Source organism: Colobus angolensis, unplaced genomic scaffold, assembly GCF_000951035.1.
Source record: "Colobus angolensis palliatus isolate OR3802 unplaced genomic scaffold, Cang.pa_1.0 Scaffold68, whole genome shotgun sequence".
NCBI lineage: Eukaryota > Metazoa > Chordata > Mammalia > Primates > Cercopithecidae > Colobus > Colobus angolensis.
In genome coordinates, this window is record NW_012120487.1 from 6,192,794 (window position 1) to 6,211,879 (window position 19,086).

Consider the following 19,086-nt stretch of genomic DNA (forward strand, 5'->3'; position numbering starts at 1 on the left):
GAGCTAATATTAATGTCTGCCCAACTATTTGTATGGTTTTGTGAAGATTAAAGAAATTACATATACAAAAGTATTAAAAACTTGAAGGTCCCTCAAAATAATTAGTATTGTTGTTAGTTAGTAGTTTTTTCTACAGTTAACTTAAAATAATTTAAGTGAGCTCTTTTAAGGGAAGCCAACATAAGAGAATTTCTTTTTCACTTAAAAGAAAAACCTGACAGTCATTTTCATTTCTTGGTTTAACTAGAAAATACTGGTAGTTAATTTCAGGATAATCATATGTAAGAGATGCCTCCATGACTATTGAGATAAATAGTCTCTGACTAAATATTTTAGGGCAAAACAAGTGTTTTGTCCTAAGACCCATGTCCAAGATTCCAGGTGGCTCTCAGGGGAGCTACCTGTATATAAGAAAAAGGTTGACATACTGGGCACAGTGGCTCATGCCTGTATTCCCAGCACTTTGGGAGGCTGAGGCGAGTGGATCACTTGAGGCCAGGAGTTCAAGACCAGCCTGGCCAACATGATGAAACCCCATCTCTACCAAAAATACAAAAAAATTAGCTGCGTGTGGTAGCGTGTGCCTGTAATCCCAGCTACTTGGGAGGCTGAGGCAGGAGAATCACTTGAACCCAGGAGGCAGACATTGCAGTGAGCCGAGATTGCACCACAGCACTCCAACCTGAGCAAAACTTCATCTCAAAAAAAAAAACAAAAAACAAAAAACAAAAAGGTTGACATACCCAGTAGGATGACTAAAATAAAAAAGCCAATAACAATTGTTTGTGAGGATGTGGAGAAATTGGAAACCCTCATTAATTGCTGGTAGGATTGTGACATGATGTAGCCACTTTGGGAGTGCCTTAAAAAATTAAACATGACCTTATGACCTAGCAATTCCACTTCTAGATATGTAACCAAAAGAAATTAGGAGCCTGTGTTCACACAAAAACTTGCACACAAATGTCTGTAGCAGTATTATTCATAATGGGAAAAAATGGAAACAACCATCAACTGCTGAATACATAAACAAAGTATGTTACACCCATACAATGGAATATTATTTAGCCGTAGAAAGGATTGAAGGAGGCTGGGCACAGTGGCTCATGCCTGTAATCCCAGCACTTTGGGAGGCCAAGGTGGGTGGATCACTCGAGGTCAGGAGTTCGAGACCAGCCAGGCCACCATGGTAAAATCCCATCTCTACTAAAAACACAAAAACTTTTAGTACTTTTTTTGGCACGTGGTGGTGCATGCCTGTAGTCCCAGCTACTTGGGAGGCTGAGGCAGGAGAATCACTTGAACCAGGGAAGAGGAGGTTGCAGTGAGTCAAAACATGCCACTGCACTCCAGCCTATGTGACAGAGTGACTCCATTTCAAAAAAAAAAAAAAAAGGATTGAAAGACTGATCCATGTATGCATCAATGTGGATAAACCTTGGAAACATCATGCTAAGTGAAAGAAGCAGTTACAAATATATTGTGTGATTTCATTTATATGAAATGTCCAGAATAAGCAAATCTGTAGAGACAGGAAGTAGATTAGTGGTTGCCAGGGGCTGAGGGGTGGAGGAGACAGGACATGACTGCTAACGGGTATGAGGTTTTTTTGGGGTTAATAAGAATGCTCTAAAATTAGATAGTGGTTTTGGTTGTACAATCTTAAATATACTAAAACAACCACTGAATTGAATACTTTAAAAGCATTGAATTTTATAGGATATAAATTATATCTCAGTGCTGTTATAAAACAAAAACACAACAAAAAGAAATAGTAAACTTAGGCCAGGCTCTCTGCATACTTAGAAACAGAGGTTAGTATCTAATGTCAGTTTATGTAAGTTCCTCAGGGGCAGTAATTATTTGAGTATTTCAGGTACTTATCACAGTGCCTGAATATTGTAAACACTTAAGTCTTTCTTAAAATAGTATTATGAGGCCAGGCACGGTGGCTCATGCCTGTAATCTCAGCACTTTGGGAGGCTGAGGCAGGCGGATCATGAGGTCAGATCAAGACCATCCTGGCTAACACGGTGAAACCCCATCTCTGCTAAAAATACAAAAAATTAGCCGAGTGTGGTGGTGTGTGCCTGTAGTCCCAGCTACTCGGAAGGCTGAGGCAGGAGAATGGCGTGAACCCGGGAGGCGGAGCTTGCAGTGAGCCGAGATCGTGCCACTGCACTCCAGCCTGGGCGACAGAGTGAGACTCTGTCTCAAAAAAAAAAAAAAAAAAAATTAATATTATGATACCAAAAAGAAGAATTTTGTGTGTAAATTATTGCAGATATGTAAGGCTGAAATAAAGAAGACAGGAAATAAAAGCTATTAGAAATTAAAGAGAACTCAACAGGCAGCCAGTTCCAAATTAAAAGAGTAGTATGTTTTCTATATATTTGCAATAACCTAGCCATAAAATGTAATGCGAAGATGTGTTATTAACAAAAACAATATAAAATACCTAAGAATAAACTTATCAAGAAATGTACAGAAGTCTATGTTGGGAAAAAAAAAGACAACATTTTCCCAAAGGACATTAAAGAAAAGGTGAAGGTTTACTATATTCATGGATGGGAAGACTTAATATTGTAAAGATATTACCTCTCCCCTAAACAGATCTGTATATTTTATGTAACCCCATCCAACTCCAACAACATTTTGTGAGATGAACTAAGTGATTGTAAAGTACATATAAAGGAAAATGTATCCAAAAAAAAAATCCAAAATAACCAAGAATATTTGGAAGAGAGGAATTATAATTGAGATTTACTGTGTCAAAGAGTAAAGTATATTATAAAGTTATAATATTAGCACAGAAATAGCAGCTAGATCATGTAATAAAACATCATCAACAAAATGCTAACATTCATTGAGTATACTGTGTGTTGTGGGTATTTACATAATTCTTATACAGGTCTGTAAGGGTAGTTACTGTTTTATTCCCATTTAACAGATAAGAAAACTGAGATTCATACAAAAATACAAAAAATTAGCCAGGCATGGTGGCAGGCGCCTGTAGTCCCAGCTACTCGGGAGGCTGAGGCAGGAGAATGGCGTGAACCCAGGAAGCAGAGCTTGCAGTAAGCCAAGATCACACCACTGCACTCCAGCCTGGGCAACATAGCGAGACTCCATCTCAAAAAAAAAGCAAACTGAGATTTAGAAAGGTTTAATAACTTGGCTAACTTGTTGATAACAATCAACAGGGTGTTGGTTAAATAAAATATGGTATACTTTTACAATTAAAGACTAGATGTGACCATTTAAAATTATGTAGAATATTAGTGACACAGTAATTAGGATAATTATATTAAAAAAGTAGATTATAAAACAATATGATCCCATTTAAGATATATATATAAACGCTTTATATATAACATATATATACTATATTTTATTTAGTCAGTGCCCTGTTAATTGTTATTCAGGCTCGTGCTAACTTCTGGCTCTTATCACAATGCTGTGAATAACATTCTCATATCTAAATATTTTTACAGAGCCTCATTTATTTAAGGGTAAATACCTAGAATTAAACTTTGCTAATTAAAAACACCAAATCTAAGTATCAAAATAGGTTTGAATTCTTGCTCTTCCTTGTACTTCTACAAACCTAGCCAAGTTATTAGACCTTCCTGAATATATATGTATATAATATATATAGCATATATATCATATATAAATCTTATATATATCTCTTAAGTGGGATCATATTGTTTTGTAATCTACTTTTTCTGTTTAATACAATTAAACAGATCCCATTTAAGATACATATATATATAATCTTTTCTGTTTGATATAATTAGATCCCATGTAAAATACATATATATATAATCTTTTCTGTTTAATATAACATGGCCAGGCGCGGTGGCTCACGCCTGTAATCCCAGCACTTTGGGAGGCCGAGACGGGCGGATCACGAGGTTAGGAGATAGAGACCATCCTGGCTAACGCAGTGAAACCCTGTCTCTACTAAAAAATGCAAAAAAAAAAAAAACTAGCTGGGCGAGGTGGCGACGCCTGTAGTCCCAGCTACTCGGGAGGCTGAGGCAGGAGAATGGCGTGAACCCGGGAGGCGAAGCTTGCAGTGAGCTGAGATTGTGCCACTGCACTGCAGCCTGGGCAACACAGCGAGACTCTGTCTCAAAAAAAAATAAAAAATAAAAAAAAAATAAACAGATTCCATTTAACAGATATATATCTTAAATGAGATCATATTTTGTAATCTACTTACTCTGTTTACAGAAAGATTTTCTTGTTTTTGGTACAAAACTCATTTTTTTCTCTGCATATGTATGTACCAAAAATGATTTTCTTTGAGTGATAAAATTATGAATGATTTTGGCCGGGTGCAGTAGCTCACGCTTGTAATCCTAGCACTTTGGGAGGCTGAGGCAGGTGGATCACTTGAGGTCAGGAGTTCGAGACCATCTGGCCAATGTAGTGAAACCCTGTCTCTACTAAAAATACGAGAAATTAGCTGGGCATGGTGGCACATGCTGTAGTCCCAGCTACACGGGAGGCTGAGGCAAGAGAATCGCTTGAACCCAGGAGGCAGAGGTTGCAGTGAGGCAAGATTGCGCTACTGCACTCCAGCCTGGGCGACAGAGCAAGACTCTGTCTAAAAAATAATAATAATAATAAATTACAAATGATTTGTATTTTCTTCTTGTTTGTTGATATTTTCTAATTTTTCCACAGTGAAATAAATGTTCCTTCTCTAAAAATTTTTTTTCAATAAAATTATTATGTTGCTCTTGTTTTTTTTAAACAAGGTGTGTGAGGTTGTTGTCATCCTTTCATTATTCACCCTGCCAGCTGGCTTAGCTGCTCCTCTGTGCTCCTGCAGTCCCCTGTGTTTCCCTTGATCCCAGTGTATTGTCGTAGTGATTATAGCGTATTGTTATTACTTACTTTTCTGACTCCTATTTCTATATACTTGGTGCCTGTAACAATATTTGGCTCAATAAATGCTTCAGGAAGGAAAGACTGGGAATGAAGGGAAAAAAAGAGGAAGTGAGGGAGAAGGGAAACCCCCTTGCAGAGATACAGGTCTGAGGTTTTTTTTCTGTATTTAGGCAGTTTCTTTCCCCAATATGCAAAAGCAAGTGGTAGATGGTATATTACTCATATAATTCTTTATACTGATAGAGAAAATGAGTTGAACAACAAGAACAAAAAAGGCCTTGATTTCAGAACCACTTGTCTTTAAGTCCTGATTGCCAGGAACCAAAAATGTATGTAAGGCTAGCTGTGGTAGCTAACCCCTGTATCCCAACACTTTGAGAGGCTGAGGCAGGAGGATTGTTTGAGCCCAGGAGTTTGAGACCAGCCTGGGCAGCATAGGGAGATTCTGTCTCTATACACATAAACATACATACACACACACACAGATCCAGATCCTGTCTCTACACACACACACACACACACACACACACATAAACACACACACACACACATTCAATTAACCAGTTGTGGTGGCACATGCTTGTAGTCCCAACTACTAGGGGGAGGCTGAAATATAAGGATTGCCTGAGTGCTGGAGATTTACCCTGCAGTGAGCCCTGATTGTGCCACTGCCCTCCAGCCTGGGTGACAGAGTGAGAACTTGTCTCAAAAAAAAAGAGAGAAAAAAAAATATATATATATAAAATTTATATGTGTTTATATATATACCATTTATATGCTTATATGTATGTCATTTATATGTATGTGTATACACACACACACACACACAGAGAAGGGAAGGTGGGAATTTTTACATTTAGAAATGCCAGAGTGAATCTTTCCCAAATTATTGAAACATATGAGGGCTATTTTGGCAGAAAATGCTGCCCTATCCCTTCTTCCCTTCCACCAGTTGTATCTAAAGGGCCTTTTTGGTTTTTTTTGAGACAAGGTTTTGCTTTGTTGCCCAGGCTGGAGTGCACTGACATGATCATAGCTCACCATAACCTCGAACTCCTGGGCTCAAGTGATACTCCCATTTCAGCCTCCTGAGTAGGTGGGACCACAGGCATGCATCACCATGCCTAGTTAATTTTCTTATTTTTAGTGGAGACCAGATCTCACTATGCTGCCCAGGCTGGCCTTCAATTCTTGGGCTCAAGTGATCCCCCCTCCTCTGCCTCCCAAAGTGCTGGGATTACAGGAATGATCACCATGGCTGGTTTTACAGCTAGCCTTACATATATTCCACATTTATTTTTAATAAAAGACTTGGCAGATATAGGAGTTGTTGCCTGCTTGCCTTTCAGACTTTTCTGGGTAAAAGATCATAAAGGACCTTGGGGACTGCTCCCTGGCCCAGATACTCATATCATGTATCTATGTAAACATGAATTTGCTTGAGGAGAAAGCCAGAGAAATGGACTTAATATAACCCCAATGTTATTTTTCTTTCCAGGAAGGGGAGCAGTTTGTGAAGAAAATCGGTGGTATTTTTGCCTTCAAGGTGAAAGATGGTCCTGGGGGTAAAGAGGCCACCTGGGTGGTGGATGTGAAGAATGGCAAAGGATCAGTGCTTCCTAACTCAGGTTAGTTTGGGAATGACTTCATTTCTAGGAGCACTGTCAAGTTTACAAAGGCTGTCAGCTGGGGAAATGGGGGTCTGCCCTGCTGTTCCCCTAAAGGATTGGCTTTTAATATTAAAGAACCAGTGAATTCCAGGGCACAGGAACAGGTCAAAGCCACCTCCTCCCAAGGATTGGCAGGCTCCATCACAGAGTTGCCAATCTTAGGCTTTGGAATTAGGCAAACTTGGGTTGGAGTCCCGTCCATGCCATTTGCATATTCTGACCATGAGCAAGTTATTTAACTTTTCTGAGACTCAGTTTTCTCTTCTGTAAATGGGCTTAATAAATGGCCCCTTTTCATAAGATTGGTATGAAGATTAAGAGGATTCTCTCTTAATTAACCTGTAAAGCACATGGTCCAATGCATGGCTAGTGGCCTTGGAAGACCTGTCTATAGTCACTATCGCCAGTTATTCTCATCCAAATCTTTCTTGAACCCACTCTAGTCAGCTTTTGTCCTCATCACTATCCCCAGACTGTTCCTGTCAAGGTCGCCAGTGACTACCACATTGCTAAATTCAGTGGTTAATTCCCAGCCCTCATGATATTACACTTACATGTTTTCCTTATCTACTGGCTGTTCCTCCTTGGCCTCTCTTGATGGTTTCTTTTTGTCTTCAAATTTCTAAGCATTGGAGTGTTCCAAGGCTCAGTTCTATTTGCCTTAATTCCTTGGGGATCTTATCTAGTCCCATGCTTTGAAACAGTTTCTACACTAATGACTGTCTTTAGCGTGGACCCAGCCACTGAACTACAAGGTGTATATCCAGCTGCTTAACTGACAAGTTTACTTGGACACCTAATAGGTATCGCAAAGCTAACATGTTAAACTGAACTCCTGATCTTTCTTCTTCTCCCCTGTAAGTGTGTACTCCTCTTGTTGTTATCCCATTCTTGGTAAATTGCTCCTGTGTCCTACTGGTTCCTGGGTCTAAAAACCTTGAAGTCATCTCTGGCCACTTTTTTTCTCTTACACTCCGCAGTTTAACCCATCAGCACATCTTGTCCTCCTCTGTAGCCACCACCACCCTGGTCTAAGCCAGCATCATTGTTTTATCTGGTCTCCCCACTTCTATTCTTGCCCACTACTCTGCACACCTGCCAGAGTGATCATTTAAAAACTTGCCGAATTGTTACCTTCCTCTGCTCAAAAGCATCCAATAGCTTTGTCTCACTGCAGGTAAAAGCAAAGTTCTTAAAATTGTCCTGTATGATCTGGCCCCAGTTTTCTCTGTCTTACTATGTATGTCCTTGCTCACTTGGCTCCAGTAACACTGACTTTTTTGCTGTTGTGTGAATGTGGGATTCTCTTGGTTGGGGGCTTTTCTACTCTCTGTTCCCTGTCCGGAATTACCTTCTCCCAGGTATCCTTGTGGCCTATTCCCTCCTTTCCTTTGGATCTTTGCTCAAATTTCACCTTCTCAGTGAGCCCCTCCCTAACCACCCTTTTTAAAATCTTACCCCCACGGTGAAACCCCGTGTCTACTAAAAATACAAAAAAATTAGCTGGGTGTAGTGGCAAGCGCCTGTAGTTCCAGCTACTCAGGAGGCTAAGACAGGAGAATGGTGTGAACCTGGGAGGCGGAGCTTGCAGTGAGCCAAGATCATGCCACTGTACTCCAGCCTGGGCAACAGAGCGAGACTACAGCTAAAAAAAAAAAATAATAATTATATATATATCTCTCTCACCCCCAATACCATTCCCTATTGCCCTTTTCTGCCTTATTTTTCTCCATAGCACTTATTACTATCTGATACACCATGTAATATTTTACTTACTTTTTTTATGTCCATCTCTCTCACTTGAATTGTAAGTTCCTTGAAGACAGAGCTTTTTGTCTGAGGTATACTGCGGCATTCCCAGTGCTTAGAATGTACCTGACACATGGTAGGCCTTCAAAAATGAATAATTTAAAAATGGACAACAGAATGAATGAATGGTTCCGAGTAAGCATTCAGTAAGTGGTAGCTGTACTGTACTGTTATGCTTCTCTCGTTGGAGAGAGCCTAGGGTAATTTAGAAACACTATGGATTGGGACCAGCTTTTTGGAGGGCTTAAAATGCCCTGATAGGGGCTGGGCACGGTGGCTCACACCTGTAATCCCAGCACTTTGGGAGGCCGAGGCGGGCGGATCACAACATCAGGAGATCGAGACCAGCCTGGCCAACATCGTGAAACCCCATCTGTACTAAAAATACAAAAAATTAGCTGGGCGTGGTGATGCATGCCAGTAATCCCAGCTACTTGGGAGACTGAGGCAGGAGAATTGCTTGAACCCAGGAGGCCGAAGTTGCAGTGAGCCGAGATGGCACCATTGCACTCCAGCCTGGGCAACAGAGCAAGACTCTGTCTTGAGAAGAAAAAAAAAAAATGCCATGATAGGAACTTTGAAAGTCATTTGGTATATAACCAGTATACCAAAGCTTTTTAATATGCATTAGAGCTTCCTAAATAGAAAAGTGAAGTCAGAGCTGTGTTTTAGAGGATGAAACTGGTACATTAGACCTGATTAATTGAAAGGGGTGAGATCAGAAGCAGAGAGAGCCATCAGGAGGATAGATGTTGCCACTGTCTAAGTGAGCGGAGAGGATGGCTGACCTTTGTGTAGGCAGTGGGAAAAGTGAGTGTTGTGAGTAGATGCCAGAGATACTAGAGGTGAACGTAATGGGACCTGGGAATTGCATGGAAGAAGCATGTCTGTCAAAGATGGTGAAATTTCATTACTGACACATTTTTGAGGGAGATCCTTTTGGAAAGGATGACATAGGAGCACAGGTGGAAGCAAGGTTACCTCTAGTAAGAAGGGATGGATGGAAACTTCTTTCTCTGAAAGGGCAGGTAAATATTCAGGGGCATTTTGAGAGGAGAGGAGGTCGGCAAGCTCCTGGAATAGAGTGTAGAGCTTGGAATGTGGAGAAAAAGTGAAGAGTATTGTTAATGTGCACTGTTGAATAAGGGATTGATGAGAGATGAATGAAAGAAAAATTGAGCAGTTGTTAGGGCATCTGTCTAGTGTGGGCAGCATGACTTTGTTGTGGATGGTTCCTGAATTATATAGAGTCCCTTTTTTTCCTTCCAAAATGAATGGGCAAAAAAATGATCATAACTTTGCATTCTATGAGCCGCCACTCTAAGGTGGTGTACAAAGAAAAGCTAAAGGCTTTATCTGGATTCCAGCTTTTAGAAATAGAAAGAACTTCAGGAATTATATTAATCACCTTTTTTTTTTAATGACTGAAGGTTAATGGTTACTTTTGTATTTAGATATGCCCATACTGATATTAAGGTTGTTTTAAAAAAATTTCTCCTTTTCCTCCTATTTTGTTGATGTTGATTGATAGGGTTCGTTTGTCATCAAAGATCATATGCTGATGGAAAGCTGTTGAATGATTTGGAAAAGCTATGTTCCCTCCAGATAGGTTCTTGCCATGTTCTTCCCACATTAGGTGCTGTACCCCAGACCCCAAGGGATCTTACCCTGGGGCAGGATAATTTCTGCTGAAACTGACACTTGTTGGCAGCCAAGAGTGGTGCTGAAATACAGACTTACCAAGAAAAGCCATCACTGGAAATTGCCAGCTCCTTTTACATCAACCAACAAATGGCTATTTGTTAGAGATTAGCTACATTAAAGCATTAATAACCTGTCCTAGTTTGAACCGGCATCTTAAGGAGAATTGCTAGTTCATTTGGCATGTACATAATGTTAGGGGGTTTATTTATTGTTAACAAAGTAAGATTTACTTAAATATATTTTGTAAGAGCTTGGTAATGATTATTGAGATGAATATATTATGGATTTTTAGATTTTGTGCATTTTCCATCATCTGTTTTTGCTGCCTGGGTACCTTTTAGTATCTTCTCCACGAGTTCTGCCTTTGCCTCATCTCCTTTGAAATGACTCATATAGCATATATCCAGGAAGCCAACTTTGATTAATCTAACATAAGATATTATTCCTTCATTCCTTTATTCTGCCCCTTCAGCACCTTGAGTTCTCAACTTTCTCCCTTTATGGGCAGCATGATACAGAAAGCTTCAGGGTCTCCTAACCCCAAGGTACACTAGAAAGAGCACAGCCTTTTAGAAACACCCAAACCTGGGTTCAGATCTAGGCTCTGTCACTTAAAGGGTATATACCTTCCCTGAGTCTAGTGGTCTTATCTAGAATATGGTGAGAATAATTTCTATCCGTAGAACCGTTGTGGGGATTAAATGAGATAAGGAATATAGAGCACCTAGTAAGTGCTCAGTAAATCATTGTTTCCTCCCCAGACCATACATTAAACGTTAATTTTGCTTAGACACATAGGTTTGTCTAAGGCCCTCAAAAGGACTTTGAGAACTTGGAAACCATCTGGGATTCATCAAATGCTGCTGAATCGGTGAAGGCACAGTTAAAACTGAGCTGTTGAATGTTTACATACTTCCTACAACAAAAGGAAGCAATAGAGCATAGGAATTGGCAGTATGAGCTTTGGCAACAGGAATCTGCATTCAGATGGAGCTCAGCTACTTACTAGCTATGTGGTCTTGGGCAAGTGATTTGGTCCCTCTGACCCTTATAGGATTGTTATAAAGATCAGATGAGACCAGGTATGTTGAAGTGTTCAGCATAGTGAGAGCTCAATAAATGCTGGTATTACAGCAGTAGCAGTAGCAGATTTTACTTCCTGAAGCCCCCTTTCAATGACCTAGAGTCCTTTCTTGGACTGTTAGGACCAGGTCCAACGATCTCAGTTTGTTTTTCACCTTGTGCTCTTTGATGTTATATATCTGCAAGAGAACTGGATTTTCTAGGCTGTAAATTTGTTTATTTTTAAAGGATTTAGACCTTTTTTCCAGTATTAAGAGAAAATTTTGTTAGCAGCTAAGTTAGGATAACCATTGAATCTCAGTCTTTTTAGGGGCAATCCCTGAGTTCTAAGACATATAATAAAAACTGTTTTTCTATCTTGTTTCGGTTATTTAATAATAGAGGCATACTATGGTTTAACAGTTTATTCTATTTCTTTTTTTTTTTTGAGATGGAGTCTCACTCTTGTTACCTAGGTTGGAGTGCAGTGGTGCCATCTCAGCTCACTGCAACCTCCGCTCCTGGGTTCAAGAGATTCTCCTGCCTCAGCCTCCTAAGAAGCTGGGAATACAGGCACCCGCCACCATGCTCCGCTAATTTTTGTATTTTTAGTAGAGGTAGAGTTTCACCATGTTGGCCAGGCTAGTCTTGAACTCCTGGCCTCAGGTGATTTGCCTACCTCAGCCTCCCAAAATGCTGGGATTACAGGTGTGAGCCACTGTGCCTGGCTTCTATTCCATCTCTTTTATTAAGGTACAGATTATCTGATTAGCTATTATGCCATAATTTGATCATCTTTTGAAATTCACATAATCTGTTAATTTATTCAACAAATGTTTATTGATTTCCTATGTGTCAAGTACTCTTCAAGGGCCTGTGGATGTAGCAGTGATCAACACTGACAAGGGCTCTGCCCCTTGAAGTTTTCATTCTATTGGACAAATACAGACAGAAAACACATACACATATAAGTAGAGTTTCAGATCAGTGCCCTGTGAATAAAATGTGACTTCATTTCAGGGAGAGGCCAGGTTTAATTTGAGCTAATTCTTAATGAGAGGAGGAGCCAACTGTTAGAATCCTATTGTTATATTAATTGATTGCCTAAAACGTTGACTGCTGAAAATACTGATTTCTTGGTGAATTTTTCCTTTTGCACTTGAAACCTCTCATTTGGACAAGGTAGACATGGCTGATTTAGCAATGAGGTATTAGTCTTTGTTGTCCAGTCTTTTTTCTACTATTTTACTTTGATAATAAAATTAATATTTTAAAAGCTTTGTATTATTAAAATTGCATACACTTGATGTAAAAAAAATAGAAAAGATAGACAAATAAAATGAAGAACTACCCTGCCAAAATTCCGCTGTCCAGGTTAGGAGTTGGCAAATTATGCCCTGCAGACCAAATCTAGCCCACCACCTGTTGTTTTGTTTTGTGGTTTGTAAAATTTTTATTGAAGTCTAGCCTGTAGTAAAGGGCATAATTCCAGAGTGTACCACATGATGAATGTTGACAAATGAATACACCTCCAAGATGAAGACACAGAATGTTGCCAGCACTCCAGAAACCTCCCTCCTGCCCGCCTGCTGTCACTATTCACTCCCAAAAGGAACCATTATTTCGAATCCTATCACCATAGCTTGATCTTATTTATAGACCAATAACATTTACTCTTTTTTAGGTCTGGCTTTTTTTATTCAAAAGCATAAGATTCATTTATATGGTTGCATGTGGCAGTAGTTTGTGTTTACTATGCAAATACCCCAGAATTCATTCCTAGTGCATTTGATGTATCTTTACATTGTTTCAATTTGGGGCCCTGATGAATAATGTTGTTATGAATATTCTTATAGATGTCTTCTAGTGGACATTTCCACTGTACTTATTTCCACTGGACATGTACCCAGGGCTAGGTGATAAAGTACAGTATAGCCAAACAGGTTTTTCGTGTGGATGTACTATTTTACATTTCCTTCCACATTATATGAGAGTTTTAGTTCCTCTGCATTTTTGACGGTACTTGGTACTTGCCAAGTTTTTTTTTCATCAGGCTAATTGATGTACAATTAACAATAAACAATAAAATCAACCCTTTTCAGATGTATAATTCTGTGAATTTAGACAAATGCATACAGTTGTATAACTATCACCGGAAATCAAGATATAGAGAGACTGTTTCCATTACCCCCGAAAGTGTCCTCATGTCCCTCTATAGTCAGCCCCCTCAGGCCCTTTCAGCCACTAGTTTGATTTCTCTCCCTGTAGTTTTGCTTTCCCTAGGAAGTCATACCCATGAAATCATACAGTATGTGGCTTTTTGAGCCTCCTTCTTTCACTGACATTTATTCATGTTGTTGCATGGATCATCAAATGTTTTGTTCTTTTTTGCTGCTGAATGGTTACCTGTTCACCAGTTGATGCACATTTAGGTTTTTTCCAGCTTTTGGCAGTTATGAATAAAGCCACTATAAGCATTCACATGCAGGTTTTTGTGTGGACATAAGTTTTCATTTTTCTTTGGTGAATACCTAGGATTAGGATTGCTAGTTCATGTAGTATGTGTATGTTTAGCTTTATGTGAAACTTCCAGACTGTTTTCTGAAAGTGGCTGTATCATTTTACAGTCTGATACTATGTTGACCTTTCATTTGTTTCACATGCTTACTAATGCTAGGTATTGCCCTTTTTTTTTTTTTTTTTTTTTTAAATTTCAGCCATTTGTTCTAGTAGGTATGTGGCACTCATCGTGATTTTAATGTGAATTTTCTGATGGTTAAGAAAGTGAAGCACTGTTTCATGTGTTTCTTGGCCATTTGGAGATCTTTTATATAATGCCTATAGGTGTCATTTGCCCATTTTTATTTTGGATCGTCTAACCTTTTCTAGTTGAGCAGTAGGAGAGTAGGAGTTCTTTTTTTTTCTTTTTCCGTAGTCCACTGTACCTTCGACAGGAGTTCTTCATATAGTCTGGATACAAGTTCTTTGTCAGAGATATATGAGTTGCAAGTATCTGCTCCTCCCTCTGACTGCCACCTGTTTAAAATAATTTTATTTTAGCCAACATTTGTTTATATATTATCTATGGCTGCTTTTGCACTAAAGGGCAGAATTGAGTAGTTGTGATAGAGACCTACTGACCTGCAAAGCCTAAAATATTTAGTGTCTGATCCATTACAGAAAGTTTGTTAACCCTCGATCTAGATAACCGTATTCATTTTCTATTATGGTATAACAGATTGCCACAAACTTAGTAGCTTCAAACAATGCACACATTTATTAGCCCACAGCTTCAATGGATAAGTAGGCTGAGGACAGCTTAGCTGGGTCCTCTGCATAGAGTCACACAAGGCTACAGTCTTGTGTTGGCCAAGGCTGGGCTCTCATCTGGAGGCTTCACTGGGGAAGGATCCATGTCCAAGTTCATTCAGGTTGCTGGCAGAATTCATTTCCCTGTGGCCTTGGGAAAGATAGCTTTCCTCTTTTACTGGCTATAGGCCAGAGCTGGTCCTCAGCTCCTAATGGCCAGTTCCCTGTCACATGGCCCTCTCCATAGGAAGTCCATAACATAGCAGTGAAGTCATTCAGAGCCAGCAGGAGAGCAAGAATGAATCTGCTAGCAAGGTGGAATCATTTAATGTAACAAAATCACAAGAGTGACATCTCATTATCTTTGCCATATTCTGTTAGCTAGAAGCAAGTCACAGGTTCTGCTCACACTGGAAGGAAGGGGATGTACACCAGGAGGGCCACCTTAGAGTCTGTCACAGTTACTGTTAGTAATATATTGGTGTCTTAAGTTTACAGATGTTTTTCTATATGTATATAGTTGAATTCTGTTTTTAAGCCCAAATGGCATCATACAGTTTATTTTGTAACTGGCATATATAATAATATCACGAATAATGTAACATGAACATTTTTTTATGTCAGTAAATCCAGATCCATGTCATTTCTTATTGTGGTTTATATCATACCTGACTATTTGAATATACCATAATTTATTTAATCAGTTCCATCTTGTTAAATATCAGGATTGCTTGTGGTTTGTGTCACATTTTACCAGCCTGCCATAGAAGTATATGTGAGTGTCCATTTCCCCACACTGCCTCAGTGCTGGTTGTAATTCTGTTGCAGTCAGTGGCTCTTGACAAAAATGTATATGTGAAACTGAACACCTCCTTTTCTCCTTCCTTCTCCTGTGTATCTGTTTTAGATAAGAAGGCTGACTGCACAATCACAATGGCTGACTCAGACTTCCTGGCTTTAATGACTGGTAAAATGAATCCTCAGTCGGTAAGTATGATGGAGCTTATATCCTGCTAGTAGGTAGGTTTTCAGCCCTTTCTACTCCATCTCGACTCAGACTCTAAGGTGCAAAGTGGTCAGACTAACAAAACTCCAGCGTTCCCCAAACAAGTGACAGATGTCTGTGGAGCAAGCTATGTGCCAGACACTGTCTTGTGTGCTGAAAGTGCCCAGAAGAATAAGAAATAGTTCCCACGCTCAGGGCATCCACAGATCTGGAAAAGAGTCAGTGCAGCCAGAGATCCAAGGTGCCACACCTGACTTGTGGTCAGGGGAGGATGAAGGCAGGAGCAGCCATATCTTTCTGGGCCATCAGGGAGAGCCCCACAGAGGAAGCAGCTCTTAAGTTTAGTGCCCAGGTGGAAAGTAGGAGTGTTCCAGCAGGAGGGAGCGGTGGCATGAACAAAGGCGTGACCTTTTACATTCCATTTATTTGCCCATGTTCTTCTTTTTGCCTGACCTGTCCTTACCTGACAAATGACTTGTCTTTCAAAGTTAGCTCAGATGTTATCTCCAGGGACCTCTTTCCAAGTTGCTGTGGAGCTGTAACCAGTCCCTCTCCTGAGCCACTTACTGGACTGCCAGCTTAGTGCCTGTTGTGTTGTGTTAGTCATTATATGCCTCTCTGTCTTCCCTGTTAGACTGTGAGTGTCTCAAAGCGTCAAAGCACATCTTATTTATTTTTATGTTTCCAGAATTTAGCACAGTCTCTGACATTTTTAGGTATTCTGTAAACACCTGTTGGACTAAATTGCATTTGTCTAGAGTGTGTTTATGCCTTGCATAGATTTTCCTAGTCCCCAGACTGTCAAGGGTCCTCTTAGATTCTTTAGCTGCAGTGTAGAATGGACTTGATATAGTGAGCTTTCTGTCAACTTGATGTACTGAGCTTTCCATTAAAAAAGAAACTAAGATGTTTCCTTCCAATGTAACTTAATTTTTTGTTGTCTCAGTCTGGTTTGTTTTAGGTCTTATTCCTGTGGTTCTCTGGTAATTTGCAAGATTGGATAAAACAACTAAATCTCACTCCCACTTGCTTTTTTAAAATGCTTTTTCTAAGTAACCAAGCACGTTTTAGTTGATGCCATGACAAGTGAGATTAGTATCTGTGATGTTTCCGCTGAATACATACCATTGGCACTGACATTTCCACTGAGCTCGCTCCAGAAATCTGGACAGAACAGAGGCCACCGATATAGGAGCTGGCTGTCATCCTGCTTCCCACCCACTGCACATGCCATGCACAGCTCTGGCAGGCTGTTCAGACTTCACACATCAGCTGCCTTCGTTCTCTCAATTTATCTTTGTACTGCCCATTTTGGGGGCAAGGTGTCAGCTTATTTTCCTTCAGCACCTGTTAACACCCAAAGGAATTAAAGATAAAAGTAGCAGACCTTTCTATTAATGTGCTAATGGACTTCCCTTATGCTCAGAGGATTTCCAGAGGATTTGACTGGAAATCATTAAATGCAGTGGAAATTCTAATTTCAGTGTTTGACTCCAGCAGCAAGCATACATGAAGAACACCTAGGGGCCACACTGAAATCATCTTTATGTACGGACTCTCTAAAGGGTGAAGATTCATGTTTTCTCCATTGTTAGTAAATAAAAAGTGATTTTCTTTGTTAACTTAAAAAGGGGAAAGGTGGCGAGTTTCTCCTGTACTACTGGTCCGTACTTTTTAATGGTGTTTGTTCAATATATTGTGTTCTGAGACACCTGACCTTTAAGCCGTCAGACAGAAGGCTTTGTGCCATATTTAGTTTGTCCAGACAGAGGAGGGGGAAGAAAAGGAATTAGTCACCCCTACCAGGAGGTACAGAAAGAACAGAGCTCCTTACATTCGCATGGATGATGTAGAAGAGCTCCTAGCTTCTTAATGTACTGTTAAAAACCTAGGACTACCAGAAACTTTTTTAAAAATCTAGCCCTTCCTTATTTTAAACATTCAGTTAAAATACTGAGATCATGGCAGGGAAATTATGCTATGTTCCCAATTTTGCTATTTCTCTTAAGTTTTCCTGGGATTTTGTTACATGGTAAATTTAGCAAACATCATGTGATCTAATCCCAGGCAGTTGTTAAATGGAACAAATTGTGGCTCTGCCCTTTAGATTGGTTTGATTCTTCTTTTTGAGCCAAAGAGTAACACAAGCACCCCATTCTCAGCAGGCTCCGTGTCCTCTGCAGGGATAAGTCCTTTATCATTGGTGGCATTTCATCCACATGCACGCTGGATTGAACCCCAAGAGTTTCTGTGTTTTTTGTGTACGCTTTTTCTCCCAGCAGCCTGCTAAAAATGTCAGTTCATATCTCCCACCTACATGGAATGTTTTAAAACAGAATCAGTCTAGTAACCCACTTTGAGGAGAACAGGTAAAAACAGGCTCAGTTTCTATGAGAAATTTGGAAAGGCTGCTCCTTTCTGCTGCTCTGCGGAAAGTGTGGCCTTTTCAAATTCTTTTGAAGAATCTGGTTCCAAATCTATTGTAGAAAGCCAAGTTTCATAGTTTAGAGAAAGTCATGTGACCTGGATAAATAAATGATCTCAGGGCTAGATAGTGTAGAAACATCAGCAATCTGAAAAACACCGAGTAATGAATTTTCTTTCTTCTTTACAGGCCTTCTTTCAAGGGAAATTGAAAATCACTGGCAACATGGGTCTGGCTATGAAGTTACAAAATCTTCAGCTTCAGCCAGGCAACGCTAAGCTCTAAAGAACTCCCTTTGGCTACTTTGAAAATCAAGATGAGATATATAGATATATATCCCTACATTTCATTGTCAGAATTTAGACTGAAACTACACATTGGCAAATAGTGTGGGATAGATTTGTTTTTAAATGGGTGTGACCAATCCTGTTTTTCCTATGCTCTGGGTGACTAGAGCCTGATGGTATACTACTGCTTTGCGGAATTGCGTACAACTGTGCATTACAAAGTTAATATGGTAATTATGGTCTGGGGTAAAATTGAGTTTCAGAATAAAATTAGGAACAGTAAAATCCAAAGAACTATGTAAACAAAAAAGCTTTTGTTTTGCTTACAAAGTATATTTAAGGATTATTCTGCTGAAGATTCAATTTAAGAGTTTTCCTTGGGAGAACTAAGTAAGAAACACAATGCCAACAGCTGGCCAGTAATTAGTGTTGTGCACTTAATGTCCTTAATCAATTTCTCAATAGTTCTTGAAATTAGTGAGATTAAGAAAAAAATCTAAAAATTTTGCATTTCATGCTATCAGAAACAGTATTTTCTTCCCAAATCAAAATAAAAGAAATATGATCAGAGCTTGCACACAGGCTTGTTTTTAAAATAACAATATTTTTAAAATGGGTTTCCTTCTTGAAAAATCAGTGTATTAGTCCTAAAACACTATCATTAAGAATAATTGAACAATAAAGTTTGCCTTGAGATGCACAGTTTTCAAATTATAATCGTACTTCAGATATATAAAGTTCTCGGTCTTTTGCTACCATTTTCCTTTTTCATATAAGTTTAATTATCTGCATTTATCTTTTTTCCTAGTTTTTCTAATACTAATGTTATTTCTTACAATTCAGTGAGATATGGGATAAAATAATGCTTTGAGAAGAATGTTTAATAGAAAATTAAAATAGCTTTTTCTGGCC

General features: G+C 39.3%; 1 protein-coding gene across 4 annotated transcripts in view; it reads left to right on the plus strand.

The window, feature by feature from the left end:
* Positions 1 to 19,086, plus strand: part of SCP2 (sterol carrier protein 2) — a 111,257-nt gene extending 92,171 nt beyond the window's left edge. For all 4 annotated transcript variants that reach the window (XM_011926292.1, XM_011926293.1, XM_011926294.1 and 1 more), the window contains 3 exons: positions 6,401 to 6,530; positions 15,364 to 15,443; positions 18,077 to 19,086. In XM_011926292.1, the coding sequence (XP_011781682.1) occupies positions 6,401 to 6,530; positions 15,364 to 15,443; positions 18,077 to 18,172 (306 nt within the window). In that variant the 3' untranslated portion in view covers positions 18,173 to 19,086. The remainder of the gene's footprint in view (positions 1 to 6,400; positions 6,531 to 15,363; positions 15,444 to 18,076) is intronic.